Raw genomic sequence first — 22,497 nt, forward strand, 5'->3', positions numbered from 1 at the left:
TCCCCGAAGCTGGCCCGAGCCTGGGCGCGTCCGCCTGCTTGCGCGTGGGCTGTGCAGACGGCGGCGGCAGGCTGGTTGCATGGGGCCGGCGCGGACTCGCAGGGCTCAGCACACCGAAACGCTTCCCACCTGGCTGCCTCCAGGGCGGGGCCCCACCTTGCCCTCGCTCGCGGGGCCGCAGGTAACCGTGGGCCGCGGCCGGCACGTGATCGGCGGTGAGCGGAGCGCGGCGGGGGCGTGGCCTGGCGGGAGCCCCGCCCCATCCCGGGCCAGTTAACTGGCTGCTCCAACGCGGGCGCCCACCTCGCGGTGCGGTTGTCTGAGGCGGTCGTATCCCGGCGGCTGCGGCCATGGCGACGGTGCGGGAGAAGGCGGCGGCGCTGAACCTGTCGGCTTTCCAGAGTCCGGCACAGAGGCCTCCCGGTAGGTGCCGAGGACCCGGTCCGGAAACGGTGGGGGCTAAGGGGCGGGCGGGGGGACGCAGGCTGCGGTTCTCGCCCGGGCGGCGACCCCGCCGGGTTACAGCCAGGTCTGCAGCGGCCTCCGCGAGCCCCCGCACTGCTGTGGCTCTTTGGACCCGCGTCCGCGCGGGTGGGCTGACGCGCCGGAGCCTGCTGTCCTCGCAGCCAGCTTTCTCCTAAGTTCCTCAGACTTGAACTTCGCCGCGCGCGAGTCTGTGCGCCAGCTGCCTGCTGGGCATTCTCAGTAGGTCTCCAAACGGGCTCCGCATCGTTACTGGTGACTGTCTGAGCCACACACCGTGTCTCCACGGTGTAGCCAGGGGCCGAATGCCTCTCTTGCCCGCTTTGTTCCCCAGACTTCCTGGGAGGGCTGTGAGAAGTTTCTGTTAGTATAAGTTTAAGTTCTGCCGGCAGGAACTTGGCATAAGAGGCGTTTATTAGTTACGCTTTCCGGAGAAGCAGTATTAAAATGAACAGAAGTTTTTGATTTTCAGTGGTTACTTGAGATTAGGGGAGACAGTGAATTTTGCCAGCTTAATCATGTCTTAGGGGGCAGGTTACTTAGGATGTTAGTAAGCTACATGTTGGTTTCTTTAAATGTCCAAACAATTGAACGGAATCGGATGATCAGTTAAAATTCCCGATATGTTAAAATTCCGATTCTAGCATACCCTACATCTCAGTAGATAGAGTTAAGGCGTCCGGATAACACTTGGCTTTCTTGTTTTCCTTTTAGAAAAGTTACACTCCGCCCCCGCCCCTTTCTGTAGCTACTATGTGGGATGCGTATAGGATAAGCATAAGTTCCCTTATTATTAAGTCTTTCATTTGTGAAAAAGCAAACCATTGAACTTGTGAGTCCTCCCTCAAGGTGACAGTGGTCAGTGGATCGACGTGGGTAAAATTGGATACATCTTAGTGGCCCCGATTTTGTGTTTTACTTACAATTAGAAATGCTCCTTTTAATTTTCAAAATGCTAATGATAAATTGTGATAGACAACCACTTCTCATTTGTACTTTTCTAAGAACTATCTTAATATTGATCTTACTCTCCAATTGAAAGGATTCAAATACCCATATGATGGGTACATTCAGAATTTCTCATGTTTACAATGTGAAGAGAATGGGAATACTTCATTGTTTAAGAGTATAACATCAAACAATATTGGAAACAGTCTTGAGAAATCTTTAGGCTTACTTTCTGAGTGAAATTCCCAAATTTTACATGATTAAAAGCCTTGTCTTCTCTAACAGCCGAAATAACAATTCTGAGCTTTGGTCATTAGTGAACAGGTTCTTATGATAAGGGAATATGTATTCAAAATTAAATAAATGACTCTCAGAGGAAAGAGTTGAAATGTTGGTTATCGAATTTGAACCCAAGGAAAGAACCACTGTCTCCTGCACACCAGGTGCAGTGGGCCGAGAAGGGCCCGCTGCCTTTTCTCGTCTGTTTTGCTTGCTGCAGTTGGAACCCTACCTGTTATCCTACGTTAATCCCCCTCCCACTCTTCAGGAGCCTTGTCAGTCCTTGTGAGCGCGGTAATGGGAGCCTGTGGTTCTTGGTTCCTTGCCATTCTCTTTCTGTATGCTCTGGCAAGCAGCTTTGTATGTTTCTCTACCTATTAATAATTCTTCCATAGTTTAAAGGGGCTGTAACAACCAGGGACCTGATTTATGTAGAAGAAATAAAGTCTGTATGCTAACTTTTAGTAAGTCCTTTGAAGATATTTGTTTTTTAATATAGACAAGAAAGTGGTATGTTATCCTGTTATCCCTTTCTAACTGTAACCTAATTCTTTGAATTCACCTGGTATCACTTTTCCAGGGAGCTCAAGTACTTCCCATATGCTGTTTCATTAATCTGTATGAATTAAAGCAAGGGCCAGTGCCTACTTTTGTTGCTAGTTCTCTAAACATATTTTAAAATTGTTCTTTATTTATTTTACATAGCTTACCTGCAGCCTTCTTTTCAGAGGCAGTGTCAGTCTTCAATGTGACATCTCTAATGCTGTGTAAGAGGAAGACAAACTTTGGGCTAACCAAAAGCAATATACAGTAAAAGTGTTGATATTGGTATTGGTGCATAGGAAGTTTTCCCCCCTCAGTTGCAGCTGCCTAGTTTAACACCTAAAGCCCAGCTCGCTACATTTATCTATTTTCATGAGATTTTGGTTAATGTCCAACAAACGTCATTCTTTTCCTTTGTCTTAGTTCTCTGAGTAATGTTTTAAAAGCTCTTTTGAAAAATAAAAGTAATTCTTAAATACAATTCTCCCAATCCTAAGTGATTTTGGATTTTATGTACTTATCTTCTGATGCAGAGTTAAATCTTCTGGTATGAGTCACATTTGTCTTCTCATCTGCTAGTGATCTTTGATTGACTGCTGTTCAGAGCTTGACATCATCACCCAGGTGGTAGGAATGGGTAAAGGGTAAATGAAGGTGGAGACTGTGTCCCCTTAGTTCAGAGAAAGGAAAAGGAAGAAAGAGATCCTCCTTATTTTTCACTTTTTAAATGAATTTACAAATTTTTAGAATAGATCTAGATTTACAAAAAGTCATGAAGTTGGTGCATGGAGTTCCCATATACCCTTCACTCAGATTCCCTTATTATTGACATCTTACATTAGGGCTTCCCTGGTAGCGCAATGGTAAAGAATCCGCCTGCCAGACAGGTAGATGAAAGTTCAGTCCCTGGGTCAGCAAGATCGCCTGGAGGAGGAAATGGCAACCTACTCCAGCTATTCTTGCCTGGAGAATCCCATGGACAGAGGAGGCTGACGGGCTACAGTCCATGGGGTCGCAAAGAGTGGGACATGACTGAACACGAGCACGCTGACTACTAACACACTCTTTTGTTAGTACAGTACATTTGTCACAGTTAGTGAACTGGTATTGATATCCATACTTTTACTCAGCTTTTCTTAGTTTTTGCTGAATATCCTTTTTCTGTTCCAGGGTCCCATCCAGGATATTATGATACTTTACTGTAAATCCACATCTCCTTTGGCTTTTCTAGACTGAGACAGTCTCTTCTTTCATTTCTATGCATCTGTTAATTGCTGGATATGTGCCAGCCACTTTACATATGTCTCAGATGACCCTCACAATAACTGAGAGAAGTGGAATTAGCTATGTTTTGTGCCAGAAAAGTTAGGCGGCTTGCCCACCATTGCATTATTAGTAATGATGGAGCTAAGAATAGAACCCAGTTCTCTGGGTCTCTAAAACCCAAGCTGTTGTCTTTCTCTATTCACAGAACCCAGCATTAGGCCTGCTGCATTAATGCAACTTTCCATGTCTAAACAGTATTCACTTAACCCAGGGTTTCTGAGCTTCAGCGTTGTTGACATTTTCTTTCTTTTTTTTTTTTTGACATTTTCTTTGTTGTTGTGGAGGCTGGCCTGTCACTGTATGATGTTAAGCTGTGTCCCTGGCCCCTCTACCCACTAAACATCAGTAGCACCTCCCCCTCCTCGGCATATAGAGCCAAAAATGGCTCCAGACACTGCCAAATGTCCGGGGCAGGGGGTAAAATCACCCACTAGGAACCGCTGTGTTAACCCTTCTTTAAAATATTTTAATAGTTGGCAATAATCTGCAACTAACAAGTATTGAATAATTTGAACCTTTGTGAAATATAAGGAAATTTGAAAGAAATGGGCTTCCCTAGTGGCTCAGGAGATGCGGGTTCCATCCCTGGGTCAGGAAGATTCCCTGGAGAAGCAAATGGCAACCCACTCCAGTAATCCTGCCTGAGAGATCCAATGGACAGAGGAAGGGTCTCGAAAGAGCTAGACATGACTCAGTGACTAAACGACAACAACAAGGCACTAGCTCACTGTTTCTTCAAGTTTTTGTGCAAAATATGCCGAACATAAGCTGTCTGAATTCTTTTGTGTGTGTGTTGGGGGAGAGGGGGCAGTTTAATGCTCAAAAATGAAAATAAAATTGTTATATACTAATTTTGAAGTAACATGTTTTAGTAACATTGTGTGTATATTTACCTTACATTGGGGTCAAGTATTGGGATCCAGTTTTATAATATCTGTTGATCTTCTAAGGAGTTAATCTATTTGAAATGATTACAGAATTGTTTTCACCCTTATATTGGTTCTCATAGCAGGGCCGTAGTTAAAACTGACTATACAGATCATGGCTGATACTCATTACCTGCTTGTGACGTACGAGTAAATGTAATTTCTTGACCTGTCTGCCTTATAACTTGATTTTTAGGGAATTATTACTATAATAGCTTGATTATTTAGCATGCATTTTTAAAAAGTAAAGATGATTATTAGTGTTATTACAAATACATGTCAGTTCAATATTAGAAGTTTAACTTTTTGTGGCTGGTAAACTTTTTTGGGTAGATTTCAAATACATGAAAAGGATCGATCTTTGCCTTTGAAAAATAGCTCTTGTTTTCAAGCAGATAATGATGAACCTGCTTGAAAACTGAATGTTAACTAGCCTAGACTTATGTAATGCTGAAGAGCATGTGTAGTATGTTCTAGACCTAGTTTCAAACAATTTCTGAGCCTCTTGATAGCTTCTCAAAGCTTTTTATCTGACAGATCAAATTTGTTCCCGTGCTTCGCTTCTTATATTTTGTTTGATTTAAGTGTCCATATCTAAATGGAGAGTGATCTGTTTTAGTCTCTAAAATCCTCTAAATCAGCTTAGACCTGAAACCTACTATAAAAATAGTGTTTCACTCTTGTATCAGTAAATGAAGGAACCACATTATAAAAGTTACGTCTCTTATTCAGAGTTGTCGCAGCTGTTCTCTATAGACTTTGATCATTAGGTTATGATGTCTTTACAACATGCTTAACCAAATGGTAAACGAAGAAGCATCATTGTAGATAGTGGTGAATTTTAAAAAATTGTCCAGCTCATATGCAAGTGAAGTCCAAGGATAAGCTGAAACTTAAATTCTGATGGCTAGACTTAAAAGCATTCATTTTATACTTCTGGTCTCTTGACTCCTGTTTAGAAGTCTCAGTAATTCTTCTTACTGGGCCATGGTCAGTGATCCCAGTGTTCATTTCAGCTCTTGGATGATGATCAATACGAAGTTTCAAACCAGTATGTGGGGGATTTGTGTTCAACTAGTGAAGTCAGCATTAGAAAAACAGGTTATCCTAGTGTGGGTTTTGGCACATTAAGTCCTCAAGTCCAGGGTATATTATGTTTTAAAGTATCTGTATGAACATGAGCTAGTTTGGGTCTGTGGGTGGTGATGCTTGAGGGGAAATATCCCAGGATGCAATGGTTGCAAATTAATGGTCAGTGAGAACAGAGAGGACCTGAAAGGGCTGAATTGTGTTGTGCCTCGAGGACTCTAGAAGCATTGTATGGCTCACAGGTGCCTACGACCCTGCTCTGACCTGCTCTTTAATCTTTTATACTGTGTTATCCAACCTGCAAGACTTCCTGATTTCCCATATTTAAACAGCAAGTTAATATGGGGAAATATATTCTGTATATCCTAATTCCCCTGTGAAGATTAGCCATTTTCACGCCACTGAGGCTCTCACCCCCATCAGTTGTCTTATTGATCTCAAATTAATAAGTGAGTCAGCTTTATCCCTTAGGATTTGTATGCTTCCTTATAGCTCAACTGTTGTTATATATGTTTCATCTTTAATATTATTACTAGCCCAGAAGTCTGTTTTGTTGGTACTTAATAGGCCGTCTGAGCTCTGCAAGTTTAAACCTTGCTTATTTTCCTTTCCTGTGTACTGTGGATAGTATATCATAGAATTTATGATACCTATCTTTATTTTAGGATTAATGACTACTAAGTGTTTCTAAATAGCTTGGTTAAGGATTTACAAATCTTAAAGTTGTTTTTTGTTTATTTTATCTCATAGGCTCACTTAAAAGCCTTTCAGTTAATCCAAGTCTTCAGTGAAAGTTTAATGCTAAAACTATCTGGTGACTTACTTTTAGTATATTTATATTTACATATTAGGAAATGCTAATATATATTTAGGAGCATAAAACTGAAGATAAGTTTAAATCACTGAGCCTCAATTTCTTAAAAATAAGATTATTAATAACTATTTCAGAGAAGCTTATTAGGATTAAATGAGAGAAGGCAGAGCTTGTTATATTGTAAGTCCTCAGATGTTAGCTAGTGTTAATATATTGAAGATTTGAAAAAAGACTAACAAGCAAATATTAAGTTCATTTAAATCTCAGCTATAGTCTCTGGTATTTTAGGAAGTTAAGAATTAGTGAAAAGGTGAAAGGGAAGTCACTCAGTTGTGTCCGACTCTTTGTGACCCCATGGACTGTAGCCTTCCAGGCTCCTCTGTCCATGGGTTTTTCCAGGCAAGAACACTGGAGTGGGTTGCCATTTCCTTCTCCAGGAGATCTTCCCAACCCAGGGATTGAACCCAGGTCTCCCACATTGTAGGCAGACGCTTTACCCTCATAGCCACCAGGGAAGTTAAGAATATTAAGTGCTAATCCTCCTTTTGTGTAGTCATAGTGACTGAAAACAGTACAGCCACTATTAGTTCTGGATACCAGGGAAATGACCTGGACGCATTTTGAGATTCCATCCGGTGTGTGATTCTGGCTCTACTCAGTAGATACTAACGGTAGTGCATGCGTGCATGTTAAGTCACTTGAGTCATCTCCAACTCTTTGCAACCCTATGGGCTGTAGCCCGTCAGGCTCCTCTGTCCATGGGGATTCTCTAAGCAAGAATACTGGAGTGGGTTGCAATGCTCTCCTCCAGGGGATCTTCCCCACCCAGGAATTGAACTCACGTCTCTTACGTCTCCTGCATTGGCAGGTGGGTTCTTTACCACTAGCACCACCTGGGAAGCCCAACTAACTGCAGTACCAGTAGTAAATTTAGTTTCAACTTGATTTACTTAGTCGAATCTCCCTAATTCACCTCTTAAAACTACTCACATATTTGGGAAAGTGGCATCAGTTACTTCCTTCTTTGTTTAGTAATGCATTATGAAGTATCTGGAATTTTAAAATATTTTGATAATTAAAAACAATCTTGCTGATAATTTAAACTAATATCATAATAATGGGTAGACAGTAAAATTGAGAGTGAAAAAGTGAAAGGTGCTCAGTCGTGTCCCACTCTTTGCAACCCCATGGACTGTATAGTCCATGGAATTCTCCAAGTCAGAATACTGGAGTGGATAGCATTTCCCTCTCCAGGGAATCTTCCCAACCCAGGGATCAAACCAGGGTCTCCCGCGTTGCAGGCAGATTCTTTACCAGCTGAACCACCAGGGAAGCCCATAGTAAAATTATGCATATACTTTTGGTATTAAAAATAATACAAACAAATAGTTAAGGGTTTTTTGTGTTTGTTATGTCTTAGTAATTTTTATGGTCAGTCAGTCAGTTCAGTCACTCAGTCATGTCTGACTCTTTGTAACCCCATGGACTGCAGCACGCCAGACCTCCCTGTCCATGACCAACTCCTGGAGTTTACTTAGACTCATGTTCATTGAATCAGTTGCCATCCAACCATCTCATCCTCTGTCGTCCCCTTCTCCTCCCGCCTTCAATCTTTCCTAGCATCAGCGTTTTTTCAAATGAGTCAGCTCTTTGCATCAGGTGGCCAAAGTATTGGAGCTTCAGCTTCAACATCAGTCCTTCCAATAAATATTCAGGACTGATTTCCTTTAGGATGGACTGGTTGGATCTCCTTGCAGTCCAAGGGACTCTCATGAGTCTTCTCCAACATCACAGTTCAAAAGCATCAATTCTTCGGCGCTCAGCTTTCCTTATAGTCCACCTCTCACATCCATACATGATTACTGGAAAAACCATAGCCTTGACTAGACGGACCTTTGTTGGCAAAGTAACATCTTTGCTTTTTAATATGCTGTCTAGGTTGGTCATAACTTTTCTTCCAAGGAGTAAGCATCTTTTAATTTCATGGCGCAGTCACCATCTTCAGTAATTTTGGAGCCCCCAAAAATAAAGTCTGCCACTGTTTCTCCCATCTGTTTGCCATGAAGTGAGGGGACCAGATGCCATGATCTTTGTTTTCTGAACGTTGAGCTTTAAGCCAACTTTTTCACTCTTCTTTTACTTTCATCAAGAGGCTCCTTGATGAAACAGTATGAAACATGAACAGTATGAAAAGGCAAAAAGATACGACACTGAAAGATGAATTACCCAGGTTGGTAGGTGCCCAGTATGCTACTGGAGATCAGTGGAGAAGTAACTCCAGAAAGAATGAAGAGACAGAGCCAAAGCAAAAACAACACCCAGTTGTGGATGTGACTGGTGATGGAAGCAAGGTCTGATGCTGTAAGGAGCTATATTGCATAGGAACCTGGAATGTTAGATCCATGAATCAAGGCAAATTGGAAGTGGTCAGACAGGAGATGGCAAGAATGAACATTGACATTTTAGGAATTAGCGAATTAAAATGGACTGAAATGGGTGAATTTAACTCAGATGACAATTAATATCAACTACTGTGGGCAAGAATCCCTTAGAAGTAATGGAGTAGCCATCATAGTCAACAAAAGAGTCTGAAATGCAGTACTTGGATGCAATCTCAAAAATGATAGAATGATCTCTGTTCATTTCCAAGGCAAACCATTCAATATCATGGTAATCCAAGTCTGTGCCCCGACCAGTAATGCTGAAGAAGCTGAAGTTGAATAGTTCTATGAAGATCTACAAGACCTTTTAGAACTAACACCCCAAAAAGATGTCCTTTTCATTACAGGGGACTGGAATGCAAAAGTAGGAAGTCAAGAAACACCTGGGGTAACAGGCAACTTTGGCTGTTGGAGTACAGAATGAAGCAGGGCAAAGGTTAATAGAGTTTTGCCAAGAGAACCCACTGGTCATAGCAAACACCCTCTTCCAACAACACAAGAGAAGACTCTACACATGGACATCACCAGATGGTCAACACTAAAATTAGATTGATTATATTCTTTGCAGGCAAAGATGGAGAAGGTCTATACAGTCAGCAAAAACAAGACCAGAACTGACTGTGGCTCAGATCATGAACTTCTTGTTGCCAAATTCAGACTTAAATTGAATAAAGTAGGGAAAACCACTAGACCATTCAGGTATGACGTAAATCAAATCCCTTAATATTATACAGTAGAAGCGAGAAATAGATTTAAGAGACTCAGTCTGATAGAGTGCTTGATAAACTATGGACAGAGGTTTGTGATATTGTACAGGAGACAAGGATCACAACCATCCCCAAGAAAAAGAAACGCAAAAAGGCAAAATGGTTGTCTGAGGAGGCCTTACAAATAGCTGTGAAAAGAAGAGAAGCCAAAAAAAAGAAAAAAAGAGAAAAGGAAAAATATATCCATTTGAATGCAGATTTCCAAAGAATAGCAAGGAGAAATAAGAAAGCCTTCCTCAGTGATCAATACAAAGAAATAGAAGAAAACAATAGAATTGGAAAGACTAGAGATCTCTTCAAGAAAATTAGAGATACCAGGGGAACATTTCATGCAAAGATGGGCTCGATAAAGGACAGAAATGGTATGGACCTAACAGAAGCAGAAGATATTAAGAAGAGGTAGTAAGAATGTACAGAAGAACTGTACAAAAAAGATCTTCACGACCCAGATAATCATGATGATGTGATCACTCACCTAGAGCCAGATATCCTGGAATGTGAAGTCAAGTGGGCTTTAGGAAGCATCACTATGAACAAAGCTAGTGGAGGTGATGGAATTCCAGTTGAGCTATTTCAAATCCTGAAAGATGATGCTGTGAAAGTGCTGCACTCAATATGCCAGCAAATTTGGAAAACTCAGCAGTGGCCATAGGACTGGAAAAGGTCAGTTTTCATTCCAATCCCAAAGAAAGGCAATCCCAAAGAATGCTCAAACTACTGCACAATTGCATTCATCTCACACGCTAGTAAAGTAATGCTCAAAATTCTCCAAGCCAGGCTTCAGCAGTACGTGAACCGTGAACTTCCAGATGTTCAAGCTGGTTTTATTTATTTATTTTTTTCAAGCTGGTTTTTAAAAAAGGCAGAGGAACCAGAGATCAAATTGCCAACATCCACTGGATCATCGAAAAAGCAAGAGAGTTCCAGAAAAACAGCTATTTCTGCATTATTGACTATGCCAAAGCCTTTGACTGTGGATCACAATAAACTGTGGAAAATTCTGAAAGAAATGGGAATACCAGACCACCTGACCTGCCTCTTGAGAAATCTGTATGCAGGTCAGGAAGCAGCAGTTAGAACTGGACATGGAACAACAGACTGGTTCCAAATAGGAAAAGGAGTACATCAAGTCTGTATTTTTATGGTAGATACAAAATTATACTATAAATGAATACACTATGGTTCACTGCAGTCCCTATATTTATTTCAACACAAAAGATGAATTTCCAATGACCCACTTAAAATTTATGACTTGTGCATTGAGTTGAGGTTTTTTCCCCAGCCATACCACAAAGCTTATGGGATTTTAGTTTCCTAGTCAGGGATGGAAACCAGGCCCCCCACAGTGGAAGCATGGAGTCCCAACCTCTCGACTGCCAAGGGAATTCCCAGGTGGAGTTTTAATGTGCCTCAGAAACTTATCTTTGCTTTTAATCTTACACATTCTATTTGAAAAAGGAAGGAAGGTTGTTTCAAGTAAGAGTTTCTTTAATTATAATTACCTTTATTCTTTACTGTTGTACTGTTGCATATTGTTTTTCTTGTTTAGACTGCCTTAAGGGAAAAAGTTGGCTTAAAGCTCAACATTCAGAAAACTAAGATCATGGCATCTGGTCCCATCACTTCATGGGAAATAGATGGGGAAACAGTGGAAACAGTGTCAGACTTTATTTTTTTGGGCTCCAAAATCACTGCAGATGGTGATTGCAGCCATGAAATTAAAAGATGCTTACTCCTTGGAAGAAAAGTTATGACCAACCTAGACAGCATATTAAAAAGCAGAGACATTACTTTGCCAACAAAGGTCCGTCTAGTCAAGGCTATGGTTTTTCCTGTCGTCATATATGGATGTGAGAGTTGGACTATGAAGAAAGCTGAGTGCCGAAGAATTGATGCTTTTGAACTGTGGTGTTGGAGAAGACTCATGAGAGTCCCTTGGACTGCAAGGAGATCCAACCAGTCCATCCTGAAGGAGATCAGTCCTGGGTGTTCATTGGAAGGACTAATGCTGAAGCTCCAATACTTTGGCTACCTCATGCGAAGAGTTGACTCACTGGAAAAGACCCTGATGGTAGGAGGGATTGGGGGCAGGAGGAGAAGGGGACAACAGAGGATGAGATGGCTGGATGGCATCACCGACTTGATGGGCATGAGTTTGAGTAAGCTCCGGGAGCTGGTGATGGACATGGAGGCCTGGCGTGCTGTGATTCATGGGGTCGCAAAGAGTCAGACACGACTGAGCGACTGAAATGAACTGAATTGAACTAAGGGAAATAAGGCTTCCCTGGTAGCTCAGACAGTTAAGAGTCTACCTGTAATGCGGGAGACCTGAGTTTGATCCCTGGGTTGGGAGGATTCCCTGGAGGAGGGCATGGCAACCCAGTCCAGTATTCTTGCCTGGAGAATCCCATGGACAGAAAGCCTTGTGGGCTATGGTCCATGGGGTTGCAAAGAGTCAGACATGACTGAAGCGACTTAGCATGCTCGCACAAGGGAAATAATCAGCTTTCAATTTCTTTGCCAAATATCTTGAAAATAAAGGAAGTTGTATACTTAACAAAAATGAGGGCTTAAAAACTAGAACACTGAATATTCAGAGGGTCATTCAAATAACACATGAAAAGGTATACTGTGTTTTCATAAAAAGAAAGAGCAAGCCAGCTTGCCAGCAAGCTGGTTATTAGCTAGATTTAATTCCATTAGCTTGCTAAAACTTAAGGTCCATTTTCTTTTCATTATTTCTCTTTTTCTTCTTTGTAGCAGTGTCAAATACCAATTTATTAAAGTAAGGGAAAATATAAATCTTTAAAAGCATGTTTTCTTTCTTTTCTATTTGGCTAAAACCTTACTTTATTTCTGTGCTTCTCCTATCCTGCAATAGTCTCTAAGCTCCTGTTGAGCAGGAACCAAACTGTTAATTTACAAAGCACTTAATTCATGAGCATGCATAATAAGAAGCTTTTAATAATCAGTTTATTCCAACAAGCATTATGTGTGAATGTATATCTATAACTATACATCTGTCTGTCTAGCTATCTATCTGACTAATAAATGCTTTGAAATCATATAGACCCTGAACCAAATCCTAGCACCACCATTACAATATAATGTTCAGAAGTTGTACTTATCCTCTGTGAATCTATTTTCCATTTCTCAAATACGACGATGTCTGCTTCATAGAGTTGCTAAGATTAGATCATTTGTGTAAGGCATTTAATAGAGTTCCTTAATTGGTAACTGCCCCAAGGTCCTATTGGATTTGCACTGCTCACCCCTGTTTTTACTGTTCTCTGATCTCACCTCTGTTGTTCTTTTCCTCGGTCACCTGAGTAGGTTGTGGTGGCCTCTGTCCTGTTCTCATAGCAGAGCACCACCCTCCTCATCAAGGCCTTTGCTCTTTCTGTTTTCTCGGCTTTCCGCTCAGATAACTGCACAGCTTGCCCCCTGATTTTACTCAGGCTTCTGCTAAGGGATCACCTTGTCAGAGAGGTCTTTCCTGACCTCCCATCTAAAATAGCATTCTCTCTCTTACCTGGCTTTACTTACCTTCTTGGCACTGATCTAACATACACGTGTTGTCTATATCTTCCCACAAAGTGTGTTTAAGTCCTTAAGAACAGGGACTTTATTTTGCCCATTCTTGTATCCTAACACATAGAACAGTGTTTAGCGTATAGTAGGCACTAAATTTTTAATTAATTGCTACTAATAATTTCATATTTTAATAACAGGCTGCCCTCATAATTGTTCCTTATTAATAACTTTGGAGATTGCTACTTTTTACTAAAGGCTTGCTTAGACCTTGTTACAAATGAGCGAGGTGAGTCTCTGATTTTTCCTATTTCAGGTTTCAGTGTAGCCCAGAAGCCATTTGGAGCTACATATGTTTGGAGCAGCATTATAAACGCTCTTCAAACACAGGTGGAGGTGAAAAAACGAAGGTATCATTTAAAAAGACACAATGACTGCTTTGTTGGTTCAGAAGCTGTGGATGTCATTTTTTCTCACCTAATGCAGAATAAATATTTTGGCGATGTAGATATTCCTCGGGCCAAAGTGGTAAGAGTTTGTCAGGCACTTATGGACTACAAAGTATTTGAAGCAGTTCCAACCAAAGTCTTCGGAAAAGACAAAAAACCCACATTTGAAGATAGTAGTTGCAGCCTTTATAGATTTACGACGATACCCAACCAAGACAGTCAATTAGGGAAAGAAAACAAACTATGTTCACCTTCCAGGTGAGTATATATTAGATTTTCATTTAATATTGGCAGGAAGAGGCACCTTGTTAGCACAATCAATCTCAGGATATTGGCAGGGGGGATGTTTACAGGATTTTGTCTACTTTTTAGTGAGATGCTGACTATCTTTTACTTTTGAAATAGTAAATTAGGCTAAAATCTGGGTCTGCGGGTAAATTTTATAAAGTAGAGTGAACTTTTATTTGATATCTCCTAGAATTCTTATTTGTTCATATATTTAGCAGAAATCATCAACAAATTTTTATTTTCCTGCTTCAAGTTACAATGGTAGTATAAAGAATATTAGAGAGTTTATACGCAAAATGGAATGAGAACAGGAGAGGTGAAGACAAACAGGTGGGTTGTCACTAGAATCCAGAAAATAGCAGATGTGAAATATGAAAGGAGCCAGAATGCAGAAAATTTCATAGGACATTTTAGGGAGTTTGCATGTGATCACACAGATGTCAGGGAGGCCATAGAAAGACTCAAAGTATGATGAGATTGACCTTCAGAAAGGTCATCCTGGCAGCTATATGGACAGCCTAATGGGGAGAGCTAGGTAGGAATCTATTGCAATACTGTGATCTACAGATGAGGAGGAAGTAGGCAGCAGTGGTGGAGAAGGAGGAACCATTTAAAGGAAGACAGTTGTAGAACCCAGTGACGGAAATGGATATAGGTCATAAGTGCATAGTTAACGTAGTTATTTGTCATAAAATAAAACTTTTCCCTTTTATTCCCCTCAGCTAGATGGTGAGGAGGTGACCGTGTAATTGAAGCTCTTAAAGTTCAGATCTGACCCGAAGTCAGACATACAGTGTATTGACTTTGAAATGTTTTTTAATTCTATGTGTAAAACATGATAAAACTTACTTCTCTGTATATGAAGGAAGTAGGAGGACAGGTAGGGTATGGTACTTTCCAAATGTAGATCCCCATGCTTTATCTGAAACCTTTGGAACAGATGCTTATAGAAATTTGGAACTTTGGAGATTTTAGAAAGCTAATAATATACATATATCATTTACTAGATGACACTCCTAGACACAGAAGACATGGGTTCAATATCTGGGTCAGGAAGATCCCCTGGAGTAGGAAGTGGCAACCCACTCCAGTATTCTTGCCTGGAGAATTCCATAGACAAAAAAGCCTGGCAGACTATAGTCCATTGGCTTGCTCAGACAGCTGAGCATGCGTGCAGATAACACTCCTAGGGGGATCTGGGACAGCATCTGGTAATCAAACACATTAATATTTCTGCAGTGGAAACATTCATATTAACTGGGATAGATATAAAGGCTATGATAATCTCAGAACAGGTTTTGTCACTGTATGAATTCTGAATAGACAACTTTGAATTTTTCAAAGCTTTTTGGGTTTCAGAATTATGAATAGGGGATTGTAGATCCGTATTTGATGAGCACTGTCTACCAGAGAAGGCCCTGGAAATAGAGATCACTAATAAAAACAATGAGCATAATTAAGTTTAACTATGTCTGATTGTGTTTTAAAATTGGAGACACAATTTTAGTCATTGAATCACTTTAAGTGCTCAAAGGAGAATTTATTTAGAGTGTTTATCCAGGCTTGAGAAAGAAGGTGGCATGTCTTATATTTTATTCTCCTCTTAGAATTTGCATTTGTTATGCTTTTGCTCTGAAATACATAAACTGTCTAGAAACTCTTAGCTCTCAAATGCAAAAATATTTCTGTGGGCTTACTAATAAAAATTTATGAAATTCATTTTAGGTATGCAGATGCATTATTTAAGTCCTCTGATATGAGATCCGCAAGTTTAGAGGATCTGTGGGAAAACCTGAGTTTAAAGCCTGCCAACTCTCCTCATGTAAATATCTCTGCAGCCTTGTCTCCACACGGTAAGCTAAAGATGATACAGGAAGGAATAGAAGACTAACTTCAAATAAAGTTATTTAAATTTTTTCAGTCTTAACCTTTATTAGAATTTAGATATTCAGAGGACAAAGAAAGAGCACACTGTGTATTAAAGCTGTTTATATTAAGTTTTAACAGAGGTCTATTATCTTTAACAAATAGATCAGTGTTGCAATTCTGAACACTGACTTTTGTCCTATCAGCTGGCAGAGGTTCAAATCTGAAATGTTTTGCATGTAGATTTTTTAAAAATTTTATTTAAAATCTGCTCTCAGCTCTAGCTTTCCCTAAGATTTTATTAGAGTCACTAAAAATTTTTAAATTACATTAAAACATTAACAGGATTCTTATGTTCTTCTTTGTCTAAGGCTGTGGAATGTGGTTTTAATGACAGATTTCCACCTTCCCTCCCCCATCCCAGTTGTGGAAGCCCTGAGTGAAATAATCTGCAGCCAATAGTTTCAGACCAGTTTTCAGACTGAATGAATCATTCTTTCTTCCACGGTCCTTATTAACATGTTATATGACTTGATCTCTTATCAAGCCATATTGCTTTTTACAGTACAAGAATGAAAAGAATTCCTGTTGTCCAAAGTCTATTCTCCTACACTTTAAAACAAATCTTGAATTGTTGTTCCTTTGTTATAAGAAACCACTTCATAAAACTGACTCTCTCTTTTGTTTTCTTTTTCCACAAATTTATTAACTTAGACCTGCATAGGCAGATACTGTGGTGAGCCTGTAGTAACTATTAATTGTTAACTTTTCCCCTTGTCATTTTCCCTGTGTAGTTATTAGTGAAGTATGGCAAGAAGAAACAATAGGGCGACTGCTCCAGCTTATAGACCTTCCTCTCCTTGACTCCCTCCTCAAACGGCAAGAGATGATACCTAAAGTTACTCAACCTAAGAGGCAGCCTGACTTGGTCAACAACAGGAACTATCTGGATCGAGGGATTCTCAAGGCTTACAGTGATTCTCAGTATGTGGAAATACCTGTAATAATTTGAGTGTATTTGTAGGAAGATAATTAGTTTTAAGATAATCTTTTGAATTCTTCTGTCCATACAATCAGATATGCTTTGTCAGTTGATATCATTGTTGGGAAAAATGAAGAACAAAATTACTTTGGTCAAAATTGATGAGATTTAAATGTCATTATTTTTCATATTCATTTTTTTCAACATATATCTTACTTGCATATCAAGTGAAGAAAATGATTATGCTCCACCTTCTTTGTTAAAATATAGGTCTGTCTAGTCTCTTAGAGCTGTCTGGTCTTACATTTCTAGTACTTCACCAGTTCTACATTCTAATGAACTATTAATATAATTGAATGTCAAAAGGTAGCTTAAAACCTTATGTGAAAAAAATAATCCCAACATAAGAATTTAAATTACATTAATACAATTTAAATTAATAGGTGAAGGTATTTTATAATTACCTTAAATTTTGAGTACAGAATCAGAAATTGACCTTAAAGATCATCTGTCTGCATCTTAAGATGAAGCTGATGACCACAGGTCACAGGAGGTGACCTGACCTGGGTGGTGGCAGACTTAGTTGTCCTGAGTCCACAGCAGTGGAGGATATGATTTTTTTTTAAACTATTTGTTGTTGTTGTTCAGTTGATAAGTTGTGTCTGACTCTTTGCGACCCTGTAGACTGCAGCATGCCAGGCTCCCCTGTCTTTCACTGTCTCCTGGCGTTTGCTAAGATTCATGTCCATTGAGTCGGTGATGCTATTTAACCATCTCATCCTCTGCTGCCCTCTTCTCCTTTTGCCTTCCATCTCTCCCAGCTTCAGGGTTTTTTCCAGTGAGTCAGCTCTTCACATCAGGTGGCCAAAATATTGGCGCTTCAGCATCAGTCCTTGCAATGAATACTCAGGGTTGATTTCCTTTAGGATTGATTGGTTGGATCTCCTTGCAGTCCAAGGGACCCTCAAGAGTCTTCTCCAGCACAACAGTTCGAAAGTATCAGTTTGGTGCTCAGCCTTCTTTATGGTCAAGTTCTCACATACATACATGACTGCTGGAAAAACCATAGCTTTGACTATATGGACCTTTTATTGGCAAAGTGCTGTCTCTGCTTTTTAATACACTGTCTAGATTTGTCATAGCTTTTCTTCCAAGAACCAAGCATCTTTTAATTTCATGGCTGTAGTCACTGTCTGCAGTGATTTTGAAGCCCAAGAAAATAAAATCTGTCACTGTTTTCAATTTTTTCCCCATCTATTTGCCACGAAGTGATGGGACTGGATGCCATGATCTTAGTTTTTTAAATGTTGAGTTTCAAGCCAGGTTTTTCACTCTCCTCTTTCACCCTCATTAAGAGGCTCTTTAGTTCCTCTTCCCTTTCTTCCATTAGAGTGCTAGCATCTGCCTATCTGAGGTTGCTGATATTTCTCCCAGCAGTCTTGATTCCAGCTTGTGATTCATCTAGGCCAGCATTTTGCATGATGTACTCTGCATGTAAGTTAAATAAGTAGGGTGACAATACACCACCTTGTCATACTCCTTTCCCAATTTTGAATTAGTCAGTTGTTCCATGTTCAGTTCTGTTGCTTCTTGATGCACATGCAGTTTTCCCAGGAGACAGGTAAGGTGGTCTGGTACTCCCATCTCTTTTAGAATTTCCCACAGTTTGTTGTGATCCACACAGTCAAAGGCTTTAGCATAGTCAATGAAGCAGATGTTTTTCTGCAATTCCCTAGCTTTCTCCAGGATCCACTGAATGTTGGCAATTTGATCTTTGGTTCCTCTGCCTTTTCTAAACCCAGATTGGAAGTTCTTGGTTCATGTACTGCTGCAGCCTGTATTAACAAGTTGAATATTAAAAGTTAGTTATTCTGTTTCTTAAAATGTATCAATTTTCTTAAGTTACCCGACTGGGATTTTATTAGAAATGGCTAATTAACATTTAATTATTTTGAAACCCTAACTTGCCTTCCTCTCTTCTCTTCTAGCCAGAGTTAGAGATGTTAGGTCATACCTAGAGCTTTGAAGTAAGCCACACTATATCAGAAAAATGCTGGTTTAGGAATCAGATCTGGGATCTAGTCCTGCCTGGGACTCTGAGCTAGTAACTTAGAGTTTCTGGACCTCCATAGTAAATTTAAGGAGTAGAATTTGAATTCTGATGTCCTTCTCAGGCTTGTATTATAGTGGATAGCTTCTGTTTTTGCTTTAAAAAAGAGTGAAGGCATACTAAAATCAACTTTTTATCTGTGATACATGACCAGCTATAGAATTATACATATCTATTATACAAGCTGTAAAGAATTATACATATCTTTGGCTTCCCAGGTGGCTCAGTGGTAAAGAATCCGCCTGCCAAGCAGGAGACATGGGTTTCATTCCCAGGTCGGGAAGATCCCCTGGAGCAGGAAATGGCAACCCATTCCAGTATTCTTGCCTGGAAAAATCTCATGAAACCCTGGTGGGCTACAGTCCATGGGGTCACAAACAGTCAAACATGGCTTACAGCAAATAGCAGCAGGAAAGGTGTATAGAGATTCATCTTAGTAGGAAACTTGAAACAGCTAGTAAATCAGGTACGGGCTTATTGGTTATCCTTTGCTTTTTAAAATAATTCTTTTCTCTCATAGGGAAGATGAGTGGCTCTCTTCAGCAATTGACTGCTTGGAATACCTTCCTGACCACATGGTGGTAGACATAAGCAGAAACTTTCCTGAGCAACCAGATAGAATAGACTTAGTGAAAGAACTTCTGTTTGATGCCATTAGCAAATATTACAGTAGTAGGGAACCTCTGTTAAATCACTTATCTGATGTTCATAATGGAATTGCAGAACTCCTAGGTAAGTAAGATGTTACTGAATACTAGAATTTCTCTTTGGAGGGAACAGAATAAAGTCTCTTGTCCCAAAATTAACCAAAATGGTCTACTTCAAGCTGGGAGTGGATCTAGACTAATTCATGGAAAGTATTTTTCCAAAACTTCCAGGGTTCATTTGGAAAGCAGCTTTACTGAGCTCTGAAGTCATGCAGGGACTTCTGGTTGCTACAGGTGAATGCTGCTGTCATTCACTGGAAACTTAATAAGCATAGAGTAGCAGTTCTCTTTTTCAGCAAGTGTTACCAGCACTCACCATTCTCCATTCATCCTCTTCACAGTGGCAGACACTCTGCTTTGTCCCTATACCAGTGAGGCAGACTGTTCCACGTGGTTTGTTGAAAACAAATTGCAGATTTCAAAGAATCCTATTTTTTTCAGAGTTGGCTATATCAGTACTGTATACATAGTATACCCTTGAAATGTTGTGAATTATTGGAAAATGTGGGCTGAGAATTTATTTACAAAGCCACATTAGATTTAACATCCTAAGATTTGTGAATGACAAGGACTTAGGACTTGCCAATTTGAGTATAGGCTTTCTTGATGGTATTGGTCATTCATTGTAATTCCTAGTCTCTTTGTTTTGCTGTTGAACATAATTTTGGATAAGTTTATTGATTAGCTTAAGTTTTAGCTTGACTTTTGTTCCCTTTGATATAGTTGTGTCTGGTCAAAATTAAAGCATTTTTTTCCTTTTGGCAAAAGTGAATGGGAAGACTGAAATAGCATTAGAAGCTACTCAGCTCTTTCTAAAGCTTTTGGATTCCCAAAATAGAGAAGAATTTAGAAGACTGCTGTACTTCATGGCTGTTGCAGCACATCCTTCTGAATTTAAATTACAGCAAGAAGTAAGTCTTTTGTCTAAATGTTAATTGTATTCAGTATCTGTAATACTTACAGGACATATTATTCCATTATCAGCATCAAGCATGCGGAAATGGATAGTAGCCATTAATATTTAACGTTGATTTTTATATTACATTTATTCTTATAAATAAATTCTATTGGGTATATGTTCTTTTACAGAGTGAGAACCGAATGGTTGTGAAAAGAATATTCTCAAAAGCTATTGTTCACAATAAAAATTTATCCAAAGGCAAAACTGATCTTCTGGTACTCTTTTTAATGGATCATCAAAAAGATGTTTTTAAGGTAAAACTCTGAAAGTAAAGTTGAGCTTATGTAATAGATCACTAAATTAAAATGTGTAATGTTCCATGTGCCGCCGTCTTCTTCTTCTTTTTTTTTTTTAAAGATTCCTGGAACTCTACATAAAATTGTCAGTGTTAAGCTCATGGACATTCAGAAGGGAAGAGATCCAAACAGAGACACAGGTAATCTGAGAAATACTCCTTCCATGTCTCACGAGGATAAGTAGTTGCATTTTAGTTTCAGCTAGATCCTAACCCATCTTCTCAGAGCTATTCAGACTTAGCAGAGAGCCTTTTTATGTCAGAAAAGCAACCTGACAGGGTTAGAAAGTCAGCAGTGCTTAGCACCTTTACATGCATTTTATAAAGTGGGGGGGAAAAAGAAAATATATATATATATATATATATATATATATATAAGTGTAAAAGTGGTTTTTTTCGTGTTAAATCTGAGGACTAGATTCATTAACTGAACTTTTTACTTTTAAACTTTAAGGATACATTTATTGCCAGAGAATTGATCGAAGTGATTATTCTGACCGTACAAGGAAGACAACCAAGGATGAGCTATTGAATTTGCTAAAAAATATTGATGAGGATTCAAAGCTTTCCACCAAAGAAAAGAAAAAATTGTTAGGTCAGTTCTATAAGTGTCACCCAGATGTCTTTATTGAGTACTTTGGGGACTGAGTTTCCAGTGTCTGTATATAACTTGTGTATTTTAAGAATAAATTATGTATCCTAAAGATTCAATCATATTGTAATATTAGATGTTCCTCTAAGTTTGAAACTGTTCGTAATAAAACATTTTTTGTATAACCTTTCGTGAAACTGAGTATTAGATGGTGTATTGCTGTTAAGTATTGGCCTCTCTCAGGAGAGTTGATTTATAATTATTGTGCACAATACTTTATAGAACATCCTAGGAATTTAAATGATGGGACATCGTGGTGTTTATAAAAAAAAGTATTAAACAGTAAAAAGTCTGTTACAAGTTAATAGGAGTGTGGTTTGTACCTTGAAAGGTATATTTCTTGAAGATACAAGATAGAAATTTAGGCTATGCTAAAGTGAATTTGTCAGTTACCATAAATTGTAGACAAGTCAGAAATTGAACTGTCCCAATGCTTTTGACAACTTCAGCATCTTTTAAAGCTTATTGTGGATAATTTCAAACATACATAAATATGGGGAGAATAGAATAATGAGCCCTTCGTGTATTCATCATCCAGTTTCAGCAGTTGTCACCTCATGGCCAGTCTTGTTTAATCTATTCTGGGCTCCCACCTCAGCATATTTCATACATCCTATCACTTCATCTATAAAATTTCAGGAAAAAAAAACACCAAAATTTCAGTATGTATGACTAGAAGATAAGGACATTAAAAACATAACCCCAGTATCATTATTACACACACACACAAAGTCACAATTCCTTAATATCTTCAAAAATGCAGTCAGTGTTCACATTTTCTGATCTGTAATGACTGTGACATTCAAGTAGGGATCCAAACAGAGTTCATACATTGCAGTTGATTAATGTGCTTCTTAAATCTTATAGGTTTTTCTCTTTGTCTCTCCTCCCTTCTTCTTTTCTCTGTTATTCAGTAAACCTGGTTGGCTGTTCTTGAGTTGCCCACAATCTGGATTTAGCTGATTGCAAGCCTGTGCTCTCCTGTATCATATTCCTCTGTGTCCTTCATTCCTTGTAAATTAGTCATTAGAACTAATGTC

The 22,497-nt window shown here is 39.3% G+C and overlaps 1 protein-coding gene across 3 annotated transcripts; it reads left to right on the forward strand.

Moving 5' to 3' along the window:
- The first annotated feature begins 260 nt into the window (after positions 1 to 260).
- On the forward strand, positions 261 to 21,594 carry DEPDC7 (DEP domain containing 7). 3 transcript variants are annotated; one of them, XM_061151449.1, is made up of 9 exons: positions 261 to 423; positions 13,464 to 13,854; positions 15,610 to 15,737; positions 16,545 to 16,734; positions 19,363 to 19,574; positions 20,318 to 20,460; positions 20,639 to 20,764; positions 20,868 to 20,946; positions 21,260 to 21,594. In XM_061151449.1, the coding sequence occupies exons 1-9, from the start codon at positions 351 to 353 to the stop codon at positions 21,451 to 21,453; spliced, it is 1,536 nt and encodes a 511-aa protein (XP_061007432.1). In that variant the 5' UTR covers positions 261 to 350; the 3' UTR covers positions 21,454 to 21,594. The 3 variants fall into 3 exon arrangements, with proteins under 3 accessions (XP_061007432.1, XP_061007440.1, XP_061007449.1); XM_061151457.1 differs by having other exon boundaries at positions 262 to 423; positions 13,656 to 13,854; XM_061151466.1 differs by having other exon boundaries at positions 282 to 423; positions 13,634 to 13,854.
- Positions 21,595 to 22,497: the final 903 nt, after the last annotated feature.

Source organism: Dama dama, chromosome 1 (assembly GCF_033118175.1).
Source record: "Dama dama isolate Ldn47 chromosome 1, ASM3311817v1, whole genome shotgun sequence".
Taxonomy (NCBI): Eukaryota; Metazoa; Chordata; class Mammalia; order Artiodactyla; family Cervidae; genus Dama; species Dama dama.

What these genes read in the sequence shown, in the direction of transcription:
- DEPDC7 (XM_061151449.1), top strand. Translation starts at nt 351, where the DNA reads ATGGCGACGGTGCGGGAGAAGGCGGCGGCGCTGAACCTGTCGGCTTTC. An exon ending in TGCAGCCTTGTCTCCACACG is followed by an intron (nt 15,738 to 16,544) that starts GTAAGCTAAAGA and finishes TTCCCTGTGTAG; the next exon opens with TTATTAGTGAAGTATGGCAA. An exon ending in AAGGCTTACAGTGATTCTCA is followed by an intron (nt 16,735 to 19,362) that starts GTATGTGGAAAT and finishes TTTCTCTCATAG; the next exon opens with GGAAGATGAGTGGCTCTCTT.